Source organism: Electrona antarctica (genome assembly GCF_951216825.1).
Source record: "Electrona antarctica genome assembly, chromosome: 6".
NCBI lineage: Eukaryota > Metazoa > Chordata > Actinopteri > Myctophiformes > Myctophidae > Electrona > Electrona antarctica.
Window position 1 is genome coordinate 833,071 of NC_136811.1, and position 20,087 is coordinate 853,157.

At 44.6% G+C, this 20,087-nt stretch overlaps 1 protein-coding gene across 3 annotated transcripts in view; it reads left to right on the forward strand.

The window, feature by feature from the left end:
* The window catches only part of LOC306924323 (IgGFc-binding protein-like), an 83,072-nt gene extending 71,410 nt beyond the window's left edge, over window positions 1–11,662 (forward strand). For all 3 annotated transcript variants that reach the window (XM_079502812.1, XM_079502813.1, XM_079502814.1), the window contains 7 exons: window positions 1,053–1,197; window positions 1,508–1,625; window positions 4,565–4,803; window positions 5,857–6,081; window positions 6,898–7,068; window positions 9,529–9,812; window positions 11,563–11,662. In XM_079502812.1, the coding sequence (XP_079358938.1) occupies window positions 1,053–1,197; window positions 1,508–1,625; window positions 4,565–4,803; window positions 5,857–6,081; window positions 6,898–7,068; window positions 9,529–9,812; window positions 11,563–11,578 (1,198 nt within the window). In that variant the 3' untranslated portion in view covers window positions 11,579–11,662. The remainder of the gene's footprint in view (window positions 1–1,052; window positions 1,198–1,507; window positions 1,626–4,564; window positions 4,804–5,856; window positions 6,082–6,897; window positions 7,069–9,528; window positions 9,813–11,562) is intronic.
* Window positions 11,663–20,087: the final 8,425 nt, after the last annotated feature.

The window sequence follows — 20,087 nt, forward strand, 5'->3', positions numbered from 1 at the left end:
TCGGTGGTCTTCATGTCAAGGACCCCCAAAAATATATGTAATTGACCGCCGTAATTGGTTGTACTATTACTAAAACACGATCTAAAATAAAGCATTTTAAGATCATTAAAGCTGGGCTGTTGCCTGAGTCCTGTAGCCTGGCTTGGCCAGCCTCATAGCGGAGATTCACTGAAGATTCTTCCCCGCATATGAGTCTGGACTTCGGCCATAGGCAGCTTGAAAAGTGGGCGTTAGTAGTTGCCTTGACAGACAGATCCATCTAGCCAATCAGCGTAACAAAAAGCTGACGTCACCACACAGTGCGCTGGTCCGCTCCTCATACCACGGCAACCACGCTAAAAACAACAAGGTCTGTTTAATAGTTTCTACTTTATACGTGAGCGAGATATGTCGGATATATGTCAGAGTCTATATCTGAAATAACTGCTGTTCTTATCGTTTCTGTGTAAACTTTTAAACTTGTTGCGTTGAGGGCAGCCATTGTTGTTTTGAAAGTCCTGCAGCATGAATGTTACGTCACCATATACACATGAACCAATCAGAGGCTGCTTTTCACTGTTGTACGGACAGCCGTTGAAACGCAGTCACTGATTGGCCCGATTGGCCCCGGTCATTTTCTGATTTCTCCAGCTTCCGCATACACTCTGTCAATGAGCCCGAGTCCAGACTCATATGCGGGGAGGAAACATCAGTGAACCCTCGCTATGAGTCTGGCCGCGCCAGGCTATGAGTCCTGTGCATTCTGACAACTTCCAGTCCAGGATATTGTCACTCTTCGCCTATAGCACTTCGCCAATAGAAGTCAACGTAGAAGCCGCCAACATTGGACTGACCCCATGAAGTGAATGGAGTTGCCGTAACTCTGTCTTACTCTATGGCTTTGGTCCAAACATCACGCAAATCTCTTCACATCATCTCTATAGTTTATATGTTTTTTTAAAAAAACAAAATTCCCGATTCCAAACTGTGCTGGCCCACAATAAGCTCAGACCTGAATGGTTCACTTTGTGTTCACTCTATGCTCTACTTATTAACCCTTGGTTTAATGACAGCTACAGTGGGGCGGCCTCCACGGCGCCCCCGGAGGCAGTGGCGGGGTGTGACGCCCTGGTGGCACGGAGCGAGCCGTTCCAGGGCTGCTGGGACGAGGGGCGCGGCGCAGAGGAGGCGGACCTCTACAGAGAGGCGTGTCTCGAGGTTCGAATAGTTTTTGATTTTTCATTATAATTAGTTTTAGTTTTTGATTTTTCTTTTCCAATTCAATTAGTTTTAATTCGTTTTTGTAATAACACTTAGTTTTAGTGTTTTTCATACAAGGCCTATTGTGTAATCGACGAAAGAATTAACAAAATATACCATTTCAAATTAAAGGGCTAAGGGCATTTTTTTGGGTATTTAGTTCATAACATTTGCGTGTCTGGTGTAGTTTCTGGTATTTAGTTCATAACCTTTGCGTGTCTGGTGTAGTTTTCTGGTATTTGGTTCATAACCTTTGCGTGTCTTGCAGGCGCTGCACAGCGGAGCGAGCGTCTCCGAGGCAGTCTGCCTGGCGTTGGAGGGCTATGCCACCGCGTGCCGGGAGGCGGGCTTCACCGTGGGGGCGTGGCGCCACAACACCACCTGCTGTGAGTTGTTGTTTTATTCTTTTTTTCACCTAGCATCAATTGTCTAGTGTAATCCAGGGCACTACACTCCCTCTGCCAACCTGGGGAGAGCAAACGGACGGACCTCATGCTCCCTCCCTCCCTTTTCAAAACGTGTATATACATTTTAAAACTTGAAACGAGACATTCTGAATAATAAGTACTTTCAATTTGTGTGGGTACTTTAAGTACATTTTGATGCCAATACTTTTGTACTTTGTAGTAGCAATGGTGATTTTTATCGTTTACAGCATTGCACTGCCCAGTACAGGACGGCAGTGTGCTAGGCTACAAAGTTATAATAAGTGTTCGTTTTCATTTAGTTTTCATTATAATTTAGTTTTATATTGACATGTTTTTAGTTTTGTGTTTTTAGTTTTGTTTTGTTTGTTAGTTTTTAGAGTTTGTTTGCTAGTTATTATTTGTTTTTTTTATTTTTGTTCTGAGCTTTAGTTTAGTTTATTTGTTTTAGTGTTAGTTTTAGTTTTTTTGGCCTCTTTCAATCAGGTGCAGGATTGAAAAGGACCAGAGTAAGTATTATTAGGCCGTGAGCCAGGACCCCAAATCTGGGGTCATCGGTACCAATGGGCCGACTAATTCTCATAGTGATTTTGTGCTAGGAAATATGTGATAGCATTGCAGTGGTGGTAGCTTTCTATGTGTTATCACTCCGTTTATAACCACATGCCAAAACACAATTTTCAAAATCCGAATGAAGCATTCTACTTCAAAAAAGATGGTTCTCTCTTTGAAGAATGGTTGGGATACAGCTCAGACAATATATTTCTCTGAAGTTGTTAAATTTAGCATATCTAGAAATATAGTAATTATCTATTACAGGAGAGACAACATAGTGACTACATGAGATGTACTTCTGTTTTCATGAAAGATGTAGCACAAAGGTTCCTAACATAAATTCTAAGGAAATGTTTTATGAAATTCAATAAACTAAATTCTAAGGAAATGTTTTATGAAATTCAATAAACTAAATATAGTTAACTGTGTAATGCATAAGATAACTTACATATAGTACATTAATATTACCTAGTCTTCTATCTGTTCAATACTAAACCTAATATTATTTGTATTTGGGGACATAGAACAATTTTAGCTTGGTTGCCCAAACTGGCAAGTACTGTACTCTGCTGTACTGTACTGTAATGTAAGCGAGTTGCGGTGGTTTTTTTGTAAGGATTTCACTGCGCAAAGAGTGTCTGTGTGTGTGTGTATAACACCGAGGAACAGGAACGCTCCTGAAAGGGTTAATGACACTTTTCTGTTGTATAAGTAAGATGGATTCCTGAAGCTATTTTATTTTTAAATCTCAGGTCAATCTCACATGTTGAGGTCAGGTCAAGGCTAAATTTGACATGGGAGAACAACAAAATAAACTTGATAAGCGTTCATGATTCACTTGACAAACTGTCAAAAACATCACAAGAACTGGTATTTGTAATGATAGTATAGCACACTATGATAATAATCTTTTGCAACTACATTCAATATCTGTAAGCTTCAACTCATAATTAGGATCATAAAATCAACTCACCACATCCTCCTGGCCCTAGCCCTCCTGACTGGCAGCATTATCTTTCCCAAATCATGGTCTACCTCATCGTCAAAAGTATATCCTCTTTATCAACATCACTTCTCATTTGTAGCTCAAACATTTCATCAGGTGTCAGATCACCCTTAGCAAAATGTGGATCTCCCATCCAAATTGTGTGACATCAGCCGAATTAACTTTCAAGTTGAGCTTGGTGGTCTGCCACATTCCACTTGTGAGCCCTCAACACGTGGTACAACAGGGCAACAGATTGTTACATTGTGACACCCAACTCACCCAGCACATCAGGGTAGTTCCCTGCCAGCAAAGTATCTTGTGCTCTGATCTTGCCTTTGCACATGGATATGAGGTTGCACAGGACTGTCTTCTAATGCTCTGTACTTTATACTGTAGGTCCACCCGATACACCTAAATACACCAACAAGACAAGCACATCAGTTTATTCACTGAGCATGCGTATCACCCTGCATCAGGGACATGATGCCTGCCTCATCATGATCAAATGCAGTATCTATCATCATCTTTAGACAGTGCTTCTTTCCTCTATTCATCAATGGAACATCACTTTGGGTTTGGTATGGACACCATCTTGGATTTGGCAATACATAATTACCTGATGGTAATTTCACTTTCACTGATTCGGCCACATTCCTTTAGCCCTAAAACCCCAAATAATTATTGATTAGTACTAGTTTTATATAGCCATTTTAAGCTCCTGGCAGCCATATTGGATTCCATCTTGAAAATGACGCCTTTCCGGAACATATATGTTCCTAGATTTTCAGTATATTCTTAAGCATGCCTAGAGGTACCAGAACCAATTGGGAAAAACCTTTTCAATCATTTTTTTTTGGCGGTGTATTACTATGTTTTTCATATTGACCCATGTAATTTCCGTGTTATAAAATAAAATGCATGATAGCACTGATAAAGCTACCACTGGTGCAATGCTATCACATATTTTCTAACTAGACATGTATACCTTCACAAAAATCACTAAGCATTAGTCTGCCCGATGGTACCGACCAACCCCCCTGGCTCACGGTCTATATGTAATTAAAAAATGATGGCATTAAAAAGAAAAAGAATATTCAGTTACAGATTAAGCAAATGCATAAATTGACAAATGAAAACTAGGGGCATTTTGTCAATCATTTCAGGTAGTTATAGTTAGTGTTGTAAACGCACAATACGGTTTCAGTTCGTTATCGTTTTTCTTTTCTAGTTTTTATTTAGTTCAGTTAACATTTTTTTTTATTTCAGTTTGAGTTTTTTCGTTAGTATTAGTTAACTATAATAACCTTGGTGCGTTATTGTTGACATGGTAACCACGGTGACATCCTCGTTGACACAGCGTTGCAGTGCCCAGTAGAGGGCAGCAGCGCGCGGCGCTGCGTGGACCCCGCCGTCTCTTCCTGCCCTGCCCTGCTCCAGCCCGGCTCGGCGGCGCCCAGTGGGCGTGGCCAGGCGGCGACGATGGGGCGTGTCTGCTACGAGGGCTGTCAATGTGACGGCGACGACAGCCTGATGGATGGAGACGCCTGCGTCGCAATGAGGGAGTGTGGATGCTTTCACCAAGGACGATATATCAAGGTATGGACAATATTGACCTCATGCACACAGCGGCCATCTTGTCGGTAAGTTACTGGCAGGGTGGCAATTAGCCGCAATTTTGCCATTGACAGCCCATACATCCAAACGGAAACGTCCTATCTGATTGACAGCCCATACATCCAAACAGAAAAGTCCTATAGTGATTGACAGCTCATACATCCAAACAGAAAAGTCCTATCTGATTGTATTAAACAACGTTAAACTCACCAACATTGCAGCTGTAAGAAAAGCTTGAATATATCCTTTCTCTCTGCAAAGTGTTTGTTTCATGAAATTCCATCGTAGACGTTATGAGCTATACTTCCTGTCAAGACATTCCTTGCAGGTGATTATGTTTTCGAAGTGTTGCAGTTCGGAAGTGCTCGTTGGCTATCACCCACCGGCCCTGCGTAGCACCTGTTTTGAATTTGCACATAATGCAGGAGGCAGCAGGACATCGCTTTGCTGAAAGCAAGCGCTTCCAGTAAAATAATCGCCATCAAGGTAAGCAGTATGGCTGCCCGTATCAAGGACGCAAGCATGGAATCCTGTTCGTGTTTGAGTAAGGATGCGCTGTGATTGGCCAGTGCCCTTGTGCAAGGTAAGGACCATCCATCCATCTTCAACCGCTTATCCGTAGTCTGGTCGCGGGGGCAACAGTCTCCAGACTTCCCTCTCCAGAGCAACATTAGTGACTTCCTCCTGGGGGAGATCCCGAGACGTTCCAAGGCCAGTGAGCCGATGTTTTTCGATGAGACCTCGGGGTCTCCTCCCAGTGGGACGTGCCTCGAGGACCTCCCTAAGGAGACGCCCGAGAGGCAGGGACGATATGGTGCCTTCCATCAAGGACAATACATCCATGGTAAGGACAACATGGCTGCCTGTATCAAGGACACTACATCAATGTAAGGACAATATGGCTGCCTGTATCAAGGACACTACATCATTTTAAGGACAATATGGCTGTCTGTATCAGTTCACACAGGTATGATTTTACACATACCTGAATGTGTTTAGCGCGCGCCCCCATGCCGTTTCTCCGTTCCTCTGCAGGCGGACGAGGAGCTGTTGACGGAGCGCTGCGCCCAGCGCTGCCGCTGTCACCCTCTGGGTGGCGCTGTGTGCCAGGCGGCGCCATGCCGGCCATGGGAGCAGTGTGCCTTGCTCGACAGCGCGTGGGCCTGCCGCCCCGGGCCTCAACCCCCGGCCTGCCGGCTCCGAGGCGGCCTGCACATCACCACCCCCACCGGCCACACGGTGGCGCTGGGGGACTCCCAGGTCAGAACCGACAGCCCGTCCGTTTGCTTAAAGGAAAATTCCATACTAGAAGGCTTTCTTACCTTTATTTGTAGTTGTTACGGCCCCACCAAAGAGGTCCAGGGGTAGCCAATAGTGCAAAAGTGCACTATTGGCTATTTCCCCTACCATAAGCCCATAATGGGTTTTTTTTTTTTTTTTGCTAATTCGCTTATTTCCATCGAATAAGTAGTAAAGTGTGCCGCTTGGGATACTATTTACATTATGAAGAGGATATAAAAAATATTGATTTTTGAGCGATGGAAATAAGCGAATTAGCACAACACCCCATAGCCCCATTCAATGCAATTAATTGAGGGCTTATGGTAGGGGAAATAACCAATAATGCGCTTTTGCACAAAATAACACCTGGACCTCTTTGGTGGGGACGTAACGACTACAAATAAAGGTAAGAAAGCCTTCTAGCATGGAATTCCCCTTTAACCAATGAATGGTTTGCTCAGGTGTATCCCTACAACGTGGATATATATTTTTAACCAATGAAATCGTTTCCTCAGGTGTACCTCAGTCTATAAGGTTGATGTATATATATTTTTAACCAATTAAATTGTTTCATCAGGCGTATCCCTACAACATGAATATTATTTTTTTTCCCACAATCTGTTTATTGAATATTTATAGTTTACAAAATGGACATGAAACAGTGAAAGTGTTCAAGACCCTATGACAACAATTAACCAATGAAATCGTTTCCTCAGGTGTATATATATTTTTTAACCAATGAAATAGTTTCCTCAGGTGTATATATTTTTTTAACCAATGAAATGGTTTCCCCAGGTGTATCCCTACAACGTGGTGTCTCTCTGCGACCGGACCAGTCAGAACTGGTTCCGCGTGGTCTCCTTCCACGGCCGGTGTGACAACGGCACCACCCCCAGGACGGTGGACGTACTACAGGTCCTCTTCCACGGGAGAGTGTCTGTCACCATCCAGGAGGGGGCAGTGAAGGTTCAATTCAATTGTATTAACCCATTTAGGACAGACGAGATTCTAGAAATGTCTTCTGAATCATGACAGTTTTCTGAAAAACCTGTGTTTCTATATCAGTGTTTCTCAAACTATTTCATGTCGAGGAACCCAAAAATTATATGTAATTGGCCACCGACACCCATCTGAAAATATGATGTTCCAGGGACCTCTCAGAAGCAATGATGCGAGTTAAAAATGTTCACTCTGAAGTATATATCCCATGACAAGGTGTTGGCACTGCTCGCAGACACCTCGGAGCAAGAGAGGAGAGAGAAACATCCAGCCAAAACAATTAAGACCACCGCTGGGCACCATCACCTTTGTAAAAGAGGGTCATAGACCAAGTCGTCCAAGGCCAAGCCAAGCAAAACCTCCTGCAGTCGGCCCAGGGATGGGAGATGTACAGTAGGTCGACCTGGGGAGAAGGCTCCACTTCCCAGAGGCGGTACGGTACTGTCCACCACTCTGAGACCAGACATGGAACTAACGGCCCCGTGGGAGGGGGGGCTGCGAGGAAGCGGCAGAGGGAAAGAAAACCAAAGTACCAGCAGCGTGTCCAGGACTGCCGGGACAAGGGGTGGACAGCAGGGACGTGCAGAGAGTGTTAGAGAGGCAGGGGCTGAAATCCCGTAAGAGGGCACTTTTGGACGGAAATAGCAGATCTACAAGCTCACAACGCGTCACGCTGCGACACGTTGTGTGCTTGTAGATCAGCTATTTTCGGGGCGCAACCCAGCACTCTTTAGCTAGTGTGCAAAATACTGTGTTCAAGTTCAGGAGACTTTGGGATAAAAGCAATTTTCCTGAATGCTGCCTTCCGGCATGGCATGGAAAGGAGTGCCATTTGCATTTCTTTCACCATAGTAAATGCTGCATTCGTGGTCTGGAGAGGGCAGTTGTTTTACAGACGGGTAAAGGGGCAGGGACTGAAGCCCCCTTTGATGTCTGTGTGCACGTCCCTGGTGGACGGTGGGATGTCGAGGATTCCCAGCTCAGTCGGTGTGGAATCTGGTCGGATTGAGAGGTCACTTGAGGAAAACAGCCGTTCGTAGGCTGGGAGAAGTGGCAGAGAGCCTCCTGTTGGCTCTGGCATAAACGAGAGGACAATAGCTGGAAGCCTGGAGGAGAGGGGCAGTGATTTAACCACAACTGTGACGTTCCCCGAACGGCAAAGGCTCCAAGGACAGTAAGAAATGCAGTTTAAGGGTTTTTATTTCCCACCAAACTCCAGTACAGATTTGACAGTGCAAAAAATGGCTAATATTGGCCAAAATCGGAAAAATTACTAAATGAAAAACACTAATGAACAAAACCCAACTGGATAAGAACTCTCTTCAGGCTGTACCTTGATCACACAAGGCCCTGTAGCTCTCCCTCAGAGATGTTACCTGTGTCATTGCCCACATCTAACTAACTTGTCTGTCCCTGCAGCCTCCCTTAAATAGGAGTGGATCCTACCACAGGACACAATCAATATTAACATTTCTTCCCCCAGGCCAGCATTGTGGCCAGCATGGCCAGCATTGTGTGTGGGCCACCATCTTGGGGAGGGCAAAACACTGAGCCGAAAGTTGCCTAGCGACGATTATGGATTAATATACAGCTCAAAACACGTTAAAAGTTCCTGGCGCCATGGGATTTCATGAAATAGATGTTGATTAAGTCCCCCGATTATTTACATTATGAAGAGGATATATACAAAAAAATAATAAGCGAATTAGCACAACATCCCATAGCCCCATTCAATTCCCATTCAATGCAATTCATTTAGGGCTTATGGTAGGGGAAATGGCCAATAAGGAGCTTTTGCACAAAATAACACCTGGACCTCTTTGGTGGGGACGTAACAACTACAAATAAAGGTAAGAAAGCCTTTTAGTATGGAATTCTCCTTAAGGCTTTTAATATCGCTGTAACATTGCCTCGCTGTGTTTCATCTTTTGAACCGCTCTGGTTGCTATGCACTGTTGCTAGGGCCCCGCCCACACCGTTTGTTTTAACTCACCCACGCTGGCTTCTGTTTTAGGCCTTGCCTTTGAAGGCCTTTTTCTCGGAAACTAATGCGCTGTCCGTGGTGTTGAACACATCGGCGTTGTTCAGAGGTCTTTTCTGATTATCCGATGAGCGCGATGGGAACGATGGCGTTTTCTAGAGCAAGGGTGGACCTCATTTTAGCTCGGTAGCATTGATGCTATGCTTTAGCATCGAAGATGGAAGCCAAAAGCGGACGCGCGTCATAGTGGAATCCCCGGCACCAAAGCGCCATAGCACCTTCGCCCAGTAGGCGGCGCTGTAGTGTATGTGTTAATATTCACCAAAACCAGACCAGAACTCCAACCACGAGACTCAGGCAATCAATTAAAGCCTTTACAACCACTATATTAGTATTTCCTACAGCTTTAAGTCCAAATAATCTAAACTAATGTTGTCGTCCCCCAGGTCAAAGGTCATCGAGTGCCCCTCCCCCACACTTTGCCATCGGTGGGAGTGTCCCTGTCGGTGGGCGACACCCTGGACACGGTGGTCCTGAGAAGGGGCGTGGCCTCCCCGGGAACGGAGGCGTGGCTGGAGGTGGAGGCGGGGCTTAGTGGCGAGGCCACGGTGAGGCTTGCCGCCGCCGGCCGCATGGGCCCGCTCTGTGGGCTCTGTGGCGACGTGGGCCACACCCCCTTCCCGTCGCGGCAGCCAATCACGTCGTGGCTCCTCCCGGACGTCCCTGCCTGGTATGTAGATGAGCCGCGAAACGTCAGATTCACTTCATTGTCACTGAAAAACGTACGCTCAGAAGCTCCAATAAAAACATGATAAAACCTAAAATCATGATACTATAGGCTATACCAGGCGTTCTCAACCCATCGGTCGCGACCCCTCGGGGGGGTCGTCAAATTATATAAAAAATCATAATTAATTAATAAGTATTAATGTATGATGTATTTTCTCTTAAGGTTATTTTTGCAGTCAGTTTGTATTGGGGGTGGGGTCAGGGGTCGCGAGACCAAATGCCAAAGCATTTCCGGGGGTCCCCAGCCAAAAACGTTGAGAATCCCTGGGCTATACGGTGCTGCGTTGATACTCGTCCATTGGGCCATGGCTCTTCCCGGCCCCTGGGTTCGCCCCCCGTCCCCTGGGTTTGCCTCCCGGCCGTGGCTACAATAACGCCTAAAAACAAAAGCAGGGCAATAATGTCAGTCAAAGAGTGCAGAATACTCAGAAGTGCAGAGTATGGACTACAGAGGGTTATTGCACATTCACAGTCACTTTTCATTTAGTATCCTGACCAGCCTGTGGGGGAAAAAAACCCAGTTCCTCAGCCTAGCTGCTTGTGCGTGCTGGGAGGATCTTGTACTCCTTTTCACCCTTTTTGACCTGTTGGGTGAGACAAGTGTTTTGTGGGGGTGGCTGGGGTCTTTGTGGGGGTGGGTGGGGTCTTCAATTATCCCCAGTGATTTTTTTTTGGCAACGCTCATGGGTGTAGAAAAATGAAAAATCTTCTATTCATTTTTCCCATAGAGATTTACACAAAATATATGTAGAATCAAGCCACGGTGCCATGGTGAGTCATGGCCATAAAGCTGTTATTTTTGCATGCGCACAAACTGAGATACCAACATGCAAGTAGAGTCGCCATACAGGGTAAACTTGCAAAAAAATAAACAATGCTCAACGATTGTTGTTGTTCTCCCCTCGTTTTGCACCATGCCAACCTTTGACAAATAACGACCAGTCCCTTATAGCTCATTAAAGTGCCTGGGTTTTTTAGCGATTTGTTTTACCTTTGTAAAGTCACAGAATATTTCCCGTCGCTCCATTCCCTGCAAGAGTGCTCTCAAATGATGCTGACGGATGTCGTAGAATCAGGGGAAAAAATAATGGTCCATGTGCCACAAACCGTACAAGTTTTTATTGAGAGCAGTTGCAATGCATTATAGGGAGGTTTTCAGACTCTATCATGTGAATTATTTTACTAATGGGAGGTTGTGACAGAGGAAACATACAAGTTAGGAAAAATAATCATACAAAATAATCGGGGCCGAGTACGTCACTGCGTGAAAAGATGAGTTAACGGGCAATTATGGACACTGTATTTTGCCTGTAAACCTCAAGTTTAGCGGGCATATACAGTTAATATACGGTAATATACGGGTGTGATGGTACAATTCGGGAGTTTACCGGAAAGTTTAACGGGAGTTTCCTGTAATCTACACATCCGTATTCCATGCTTTTTGCCCAGTATAAGAAATGCACAACGGAGACGGTGCTTGTTTCACCTGGCAGTTAATGCTACACGTGTCATTCTTGTTTTATTATGCAGTCTGCCATGTTCTGTAGTTTTTAATCTGAACTGGAAAACAACAATGTGTTTTACATTGAATTGTGTAATATAATTTGTTTTTACAACTCTGATAATCTTTAATTACGTTCTCTCTCTCTCTCTCTCTCTCTCTCTCTCTCTCGCTCTCCCCCTCTCCACAGTGGCTTCAACCAATGACGACTGCCAGAGTTCTTGCATATGTGTATGATTCGTTGTTGCATGATTTGAATCCAAAACAATACAATGTTTATTTTAAAACGACAGATTTGTGAGATTTTTCCTTCTATCTAGGCTGTTGTTTATCTGTTCTTGCATGATGGCTTAGGAGAACACTGGTTCCCAAACAGTGGGTCGCGACTGGGCGCCTGTTGGCCTAGTGGTCCAGGCGCACGCCCCACATGGGCTCTGCCCTGACAGCGTGTCGTGTGTTTGAGCCCCGTTCATGACTACCTTTGCTGCATGTCTCTCCCGTTCCCCTTCCCCCGTTAATGTCGGAACCTGTGTGTGTGTGTGTGACATTACTGGAAAAATAAATCTTTGGATTTTGTAATTCATGAAAAGTTTAGCTTTGTTTGGGAATGTTTTTGCAAAATGTTTTGAAATAATATATTTAATTTTTGGCCTTTGTGCCTGTATAGAGCGTCGCAGTCCCGCCTCCTACCCTGGACCAGGAAATGAAACCCAATGCATTTTCCTCATAGACATTTCTTAAAGTATTTATTTAAAGACGGTTACGCCGCGGACAAAGCCAACTCGAGTCGTGACAACACAAACAATATTTTGGACCAAACAAATAATTAGAAGGAAAAAACGGCAGGTTACAACACTTTTTTTGTTGTTTTTCTTCTTTGTAATTATTTGTTTGGTCCAAAATATTGTTTGTGTTGTCATGAGTTGTCACGTCTCGAGTTGACTTTGTCCGCGGCGTAACCGTCTTTAAATAAATACTTTAAGAAATGTCTATGGGAAAAATGCATTGGGTTTCATTTCCTGGTCCAGGGTAGGAGGCGGGACTGCGACGCTCTATTGACAGTCACCTTGAAGACAGACAGGGAAGAGGGAGGTAGAGCTTGAGAAACATGCAGCAAAGATCATCATGAAAGGAACTCGAACATGCAACGCGCTGTCAGGCCAGAGCCTATGGCCCTCATTTATCAACGCGGCTTATGCCCAAATATGGGCGTATGCCGGAATCGCAATTTTTTTTGCCATGTATCATTCCAGCGTGACTTTGAACTTTGGCGTATGCCACGCCAAATATCATGTCGGGTCGGGGGCTGTCGTAGGCTTTGTCCTAATTATTTATTATGACACTGTATGGCATATATATGGTTTGCAAACTATTTCATGTCGAGGACCCCCAAAACAGCCAAACCTAATCAGACGTCATACGGCATTAGCCAATCTCAGGCAGGCTCTGCACATTCTATCTAGACCAACAAATGTGACTAAATTTTATATTTTATTTTTTAATTTTATTTTTTTCATCTCATATGAAAGCATGGAATCGAGTTGAGAAAACGGCCTTGAAATTAAGGTTCACTTCTGTGGTCTCTAACATTACACCTAGCTACATGTTTAAGCATTTATTTCATATTTACATGTAGATTTCAGCTCTGACCCGTATTTCAGACATGCTCTAGTATGTGAAGAGTCTGCCTGTGCTATAAAGTTTAAACTCATTTAAAAATCAGACCAGTCTGAAGCGAGTGGTACTCTAAACATCCAAACAACGTCCCACTACGCTCATTCAGTCCCACTAGGGCAAAACCAGGGCCACACAATCCGTTGGAACTACCCCAGAACTACTGTGCCAGGGCTGGGAGGTACTGTACACTTTAACACAGTGCTGCAGTCAAGTCACAACAGCAGTATGACTTACTTTGTCACAGTATATAGTAACTTTAACGGAGTGCTGCAATCAAGTCACAGCAGCAGTATGACTTACTTTGTCACAGTAACTTTAACACAGATTTTACAATTGTTTTCTAAATCATGACACTTTCTGAAAAAAGTGATTTTCGAACTATTTCATGTCAAGGACCCCAAAAACAGCCAAAGCCAATCAGACGCCTGCGTCATACGGCATTAGCCAATCTCAGGCCGGCACTGCACATTCTATCTAGACCAACAAATGTTGAGATCGTCGCGTTTCCGCGTGCAGATTGGTTACTTTTGCCGTTTGGTTACTTTGTCCTAATGTTGGAGAAAATTATGAGGATCGTCTTTGCGCATTATGTTGCCCTACGCACAGTGTGTACTGCACGTATGCCTGGTGATGGACAGAACAGTTCACCCCAAATGACCAGGAAGCAACATCGCCTATAACTATTGTGGCGATCGTAACTTTAAGGGAAATTTCACTTTTTTGGTAATTGTATCATCTACTCAGGCTTATGTGAACACCCCCAGACGTTTTTAGGTTGCTCGATTCAGTGTTTAGATTCATTGCTGCTGTCTGTGTAAAACTTACTTTGTCACAGTATATAGTAACTTTAACACTGCTGCAGTCAAGTCAGAGCAGCAGTATGACTTGTTTTCTCACAGTATAATAATAATACATTTTATTTATAAGGCGCCTTTCAGGGCACTCAAGGTCACCGTACAGGTTAATAACAGTTCATACAAAACACAGTTAAAAGCAAGAATGAAAACTAAGGCACAGCTTGCAGCAGACGACAAAGGTCAGCCATATGCCTGCCTAAACAGGTGGGTTTTGAGCTATAACGTAACTTTAACATAGTACTGCAGTCAAGTCACAGCAGCAGTATGACTTACTTTCTCACAGTAGGGGAGAACGGGGTAAGTTGAGCCAGCGGGTATGTTGAACCATCCCCTTTAACTAGAAAACTGTGTTGCCATGTGACCTTAAATCTAGTAAGCATCCATCATTTACACCTGGCTGTGAAGTTGGGAAGCACATGGGGAAAGTAGAAAGCATTCTTTTACACAAAAAAGTTTGTCGGTCAAAGTAAAATTTCGACACATCATGTAAAATGACTGTTATACAAAGCAAAATGTACCTAGGTCTAAAATGTAATATCATACACGTTGATGATTTGCCAATGGATAGAACCATGTGAATCATTTAGCAAATAAATTGTCTGAAGTAGCTTATTCCAGTCATTGTTTTCTAAAATGGTGGCTGGGGTAAAATTAACCAATGTCCGTGGGTAAATTGAGTCAATGGGAATCATTATTCATATTTTTTTTTTATTAAGTCTTTGCTACTCAAATTATACTGAATGACCTTTAATTTTCATTTACATACTCATTTAAGAGAAGTTTGCAGTATTGTATTAACAATATTGCAAATATAAGGTTCTGAATAACGAACTTTATTTAATTGTCTTAATATTGTTTAAATAATAAATAAACAAATAAGACTATTTGCAAAAGGGAAAACTGTTATTACATTATCGATAAGTGAATACATTATCTGTTCAACTTTAAGCTTTTAACATTAAAATATCATGTGGTTAAACTTACCCCTCGACTTGGATCAATTTACCCCTTAACTGGGGCAAATTGAGCCTGTGGTGATCGGGGATCATATGAGTTATTGTTGTGATATTATGAATAGCCTTCGTATGGGCCTATTTATATTTACTAGAATTCTCACATTGTTATCGGCTACTACACAGTACCAGGTGGGGGGAGTGGTTGCCTTTGTGTTTTCCCTAATCCTCCGCAGGTGGACTGATTGATGATTGACACCTAGAGAAGCTGGCCCGTCTGTCAGGGAGTGATCGGCCCTGACTGGCTGTCGGTCTAGAGTGGGCGTGCTCCTGATCATGGCTCTCCCTACTCTCCTACTATATCAGTCAGTCTGCTCCTGGAAGGCGGGGGGGAGACAGGCCGGAATCCTCTCTCCCAGCCGCCACACTGACTGTGGACTTTTGCCATACTGTTTTGATATAGTTTTGTCCCTTCGGAAAGGACTAATTTCCTCTTTAGTTGTAGTGTTCATTTGTGTCCGTTTGTTAGGTTTTCTTTTGAGTTTGGTTTTGTATTCTGTAAACATTCGTTATTTAATTCTTTAATTCATCTTTATGTAAATAAATACTCTCATTTTGAAGCTGGTTTCCTGTCGATCCATTAAATTACCCCTAGACACATTGGGTCGTAAACAAATTGGAGGCTCGTCCGAACAAAAACAGTGTTAACACTTTGATTGCTACAGAATCTCCCCAGGCCTATTTTGATGTTGCTACCGTTTAACATTGCACAAAGGCCTTGTTCGGGGGCCCACAGCAAAATGTTCTCTTATAGCGAGAATCACACGCATACATCAAAAGAAAGCTGAACTTGTCCACTTCAATTTAAAAAATACATTTTGATTTTACCATGTTCCATTCTGGAGATATTGACCTTTTTGCAACACCTGCATTTGCCTGGAAGTGGTTATCTTGAACAGCGAGCAGAGTTATGGATGGTTTAAAGTCAGACATTGACAGGCAGATATAAAATTGAACCCAATAAATATCCTATACACCGAATGAAAGCCCTGAATGTGTACTTTTACGAGGAAAACAGTACACATTGATCCCATCTACAGTTGGACAGTAATTGGTTATTGAATGCAGCTTGTGCCCACCAGATAACTTCAGAGAAGACATGGACGTGAACTCCTCAATATTCACAAAATAAGGCCTATAGCGACATATAAATACTATATACCGTATGAAACAGAAGACCCTCTGCTTTCATAAGGAAAAAAATTCTACTGTAATAATTAAAAAATCACACCCTCGTCACGTCTACTCTACTTATTCACTACAGCTCGCTATATACGGACTGAGACAAAGTCATGTAAACCGCTCACTTCACAGGGGTGTGATTTTTATTATTACAGTAGAAGTTTACAGACCAAACTGTAAATAAAAGGTTTACATTACTTTCTGCCTCAGTCCGTATATAGCGAGCTGTATTGAATAAGCAGAGAACAGAATATGGGACATATGCACCACTCACTTCACAGGGGTGTGATTTTTATTATTACTACAGTAGAAGTTTTTTTCGTATGAAAGCAGAGAGTCTTCTGTTTCATACGGTATATAGTATTTATATGTCGCAATAGGCCTTATTTTGTGAATCTTGAGTTCGGGTCCATGTCTTCTCTGCAGTTATATCTGGTGGGCGCAATGTGCATCCAGTAACCAATTTATGACAAACTGTACATGGGATCAATGTTTACTTTTTTCCTCGTAAAAGTACACATTCAGGGCTTTCATTCGGTGTATAGGATGTATAGCATATTTATTGTGTTTATTGTTATATCTGCCTGTCAGTGTCTGACTATAAACCTTCATAACTCTGCTTTCTTTAGATGAGGATGATCGCCTCGCCTCGCCTAATCTATTGCACTGCTTTCATTGTCTTGATCGCAGTAACATTGGGGGGGGGGGGGGGGGGGGGTCATGGGCACATTGGGCAGCAAAAGTCTTGATCCGTACGGCTATAAAAAGTCCCATTCCACCGTTCGGTTCAGAACTATAGTATAACGGTGAGACGCGTTGTCATCATCAGCTGATTTTGTTTTTCAAGCTAGTATAGGGGAACATGCCATGCATGCAGCTTGGGCGATGGAGAAAAAAAAAAAGCTTCACCGGGAGTGTCCAGAGAGGTGCTAAGCCCGGCTGTGATGTCGACGACAAGGAAAAAATTACTTCCACAGATCACAACACCACGGTTTAGGACGCGGAAAAGTTCGTTATACATTACACCCGGGTCGATTACGTCCCCGACGCGTTCATTGCGGTCTTATCACTACAATTATAATGAATAAAAAAGCGTTACAATCACACGTCCGAGCGATCTCCGATTATGACGGCTCTGCATGGCGATACGTGATCCACCAACGGAACACTGTCTGTTGTCGTGGCGGCCCCTCGATACTGTGGTGGTTCGTTTGTTAGTTCGTAGTATTGTAGGCTCGGGGATCGTTTGATCGCTACAGTATGAAGAAGGAAAGATGCATCTGTCCATGTGTGTTGCAGACGTTATGCAATGCCGATCCGGTGCATATGTGTTTAGGCAGCGTTCCGTTCATCATGTTTTTTTCCGAGAGACAGAGCCCCCATCTCGCAAGATCCTCCTCCTGGAGAAACAGGAGGGGAGGGGGGAATCGAGTATTATAGTGTTGGGTGAAATGTCCGTGGAGGAAAGCCTGGTGAGGCGAGGTTAGGTGAAATTTGATTTTTTTTCACACACCGACTAGATCATGGCATGGGCGCGTCCATTTTACACTGGCTTCTACACGTAAAGCGGCCCGCCCTCCTGTTTTCAGGAGGGGAGGGTTTTTTTTGTTTTGTTTTTCTGATCACGTGAGCGGGACTACATTACATTACATTACAGTCATTTAGCAGACGCTTTTATCCAAAGCGACTTACAATAAGTGTATTCAACATAGGTAGGGAACAAAAACTACTAATCACCAGAAGTCTTTAGTGCATTTTCTGCAAAAACAAGCAACCAAGAGTATACCTAGCGCTAAGGTAAAAGTGCAATATATCAGCTACCTATTTCCTTAAACAGATGAGACAAAATAGCTAAATCAAATGAGCATGAGCTAAAACAATTAAGTGTATCGACTAAACAAGATCCAATAAACAATACAACAATAGAAAACAAGCGTTCGTACAACTAGTTAACAACAAGTAGGTCAGGCAGAGAGGAAGGGTAGTGTTTCCTGAAGAGGTGGGTTTTCAACCTGCGGCGAAATATGGGCAGTGACTCTGCTGTCCTAACATCAGTGGGAAGTTCATTCCACCACGAGTGACGAGGCAATCAGTCGCCCCGAGGTGGCAGACCGAAGTGGTCGGGCAGGGGTGTAGGCATCGACCATAGCCCGGAGGTAGGAAGGAGCTGTTCCTTTCACTGCCCTATAGGCTAACACCAGGGTTTTGAACTGGATGCGAGCCGCTACGGGGAGCCAGTGTAGAGAACGGAGAAGGATGGTTGTGTGGGAGAACTTGGGGCGGTTGAACACCAGACGAGCCGCAGCTTTCTGAACAAGCTCCAGAGGTCTGATGGCAGATGCCGGAGCACCAGCAAGGAGGGAGTTGCAGTAGTCCAGGCGGGAGATGACGAGAGCCTGGATGAGCACCTGGGCTGCCTTCTCCGTGAGGAAGGGGCGAATCCTCCTGATGTTGTAGAGGAGGAATCTGCAGGACCTTGTCACTGATGCGATGTTTGCCGAGAACGTCAGTTGATCGTCCAGGGTCACACCCAGATTCTTCGCAGTCCGAGTTGAGGTCACCACAGCATTATCAATGGTGATGGCCATGTCTCGGTGCGGACAGCCCTTCCCCGGGAGGAACATCAGCTCGGTCTTGTCCAGGTTGAGCTTCAGGTGGTTTGTCGACATCCACTCCGAGATGTCAGCCAGACAAGCAGCAATGCGTGCCTCCACTTGGGTATCAGAGGGAGGGAATGAGAGGATCAGCTGGGTGTCATCGGCATAGCAGTGGTAGGAAAAGCCATGGGAGTGGATGACAGCACCCAGAGATGTAGTGTAGAGAGAGAAAAGAAGAGGACCCAGAACCGAGCCTTGGGGAACCCCAGTTGTGAGCCTGTGTGGTTCTGACACAGACCCTCTCAGCATCACCTGGTAGGAGCGACCCGTCAGGTAGGATGCAAACAGGGAGAGTGCAGAGCCTGAGACACCCATCCCCTCGAGGGTGGAGAGGAGGATCTGATGGTTCACCGTGTCGAACGCTGCAGACAGGTCCAGGAGTATCAGGACGGTTGGAGTCCAGGAGGTTGTTCTGGTGGAGATAGGAGGACAGTTGTTTAAAGAGAGTTTTAGATAGGAAGGATAGAAGGGAAACCGGTCTGTAGTTCTTGATCTCAGAGGGGTCAAGTGTCGGTTTCTTCAGGAGGGGGGTGACTCTGGCAGTCTTGAAAGTAGAGGGAAAGTAGCCAGATGTCAGAGAGGTGTTAATAAGGTGGGTTAAGAAGGGAAGAAGTTCAGGTGCAATAGACTGCAACAGAGTGGATGGGACCGGGTCCAGAGAGCATGAGGTGGGGCGACTAGAGGTAACAAGGAGAAGGACCTCGTTAGGGGAGAGGGGAGAGAAGTGGGATAGAGAGGGGATGAGGGGGGGAAGAGGAGTAGATGAAGGTAGAGAGGGGGGGGTGGCAGGCAGACGGGTGTGGGTAGTGCGCAGGGCACCAGCCGGGGGAGGAGGGAAGGAGGATCGGATATCGTTCACCTTCTTGTCAAAGAAGTTGGCGAAATCGTCAGGGAGGAGGGACGAGGAGGGAGGAGGGGGTGGTGGTTGTAGGAGAGAGGAGAAAGTTTCAAAGAGTTTTTTAGGGTTGGAAGCAGAAGCCTGAATTTTAGTGCAGAAAAAAGCAGCTTTAGCAGCTGATAGAGAGGAGGAAAAAGTAGAAATGAGAGATTGGAAGGTGAGAAGGTCCTCCAGGAGGTTGCCATTTCTCCATTTGCGCTCAGCCGCTCTCAGGCTCCGTCTCTCAGTCCACACTGAGTCCGACAACCAGGGGGCAGGTGGAGTTTGGCGTGCAGGCCTGGTGGTGAGGGGACAGAGATGGTCGAGAGAAGAGGATAGAGTAGAGAAAAGAAGATCTGTGGCGGTATCAGGGGATAGAAGAGCAAAGGATTCAGGGGCAGGGAGAGCAGAGAGAACAGAAGAGGAAAGATCAGTGGAGGAAAGTGAGCGAA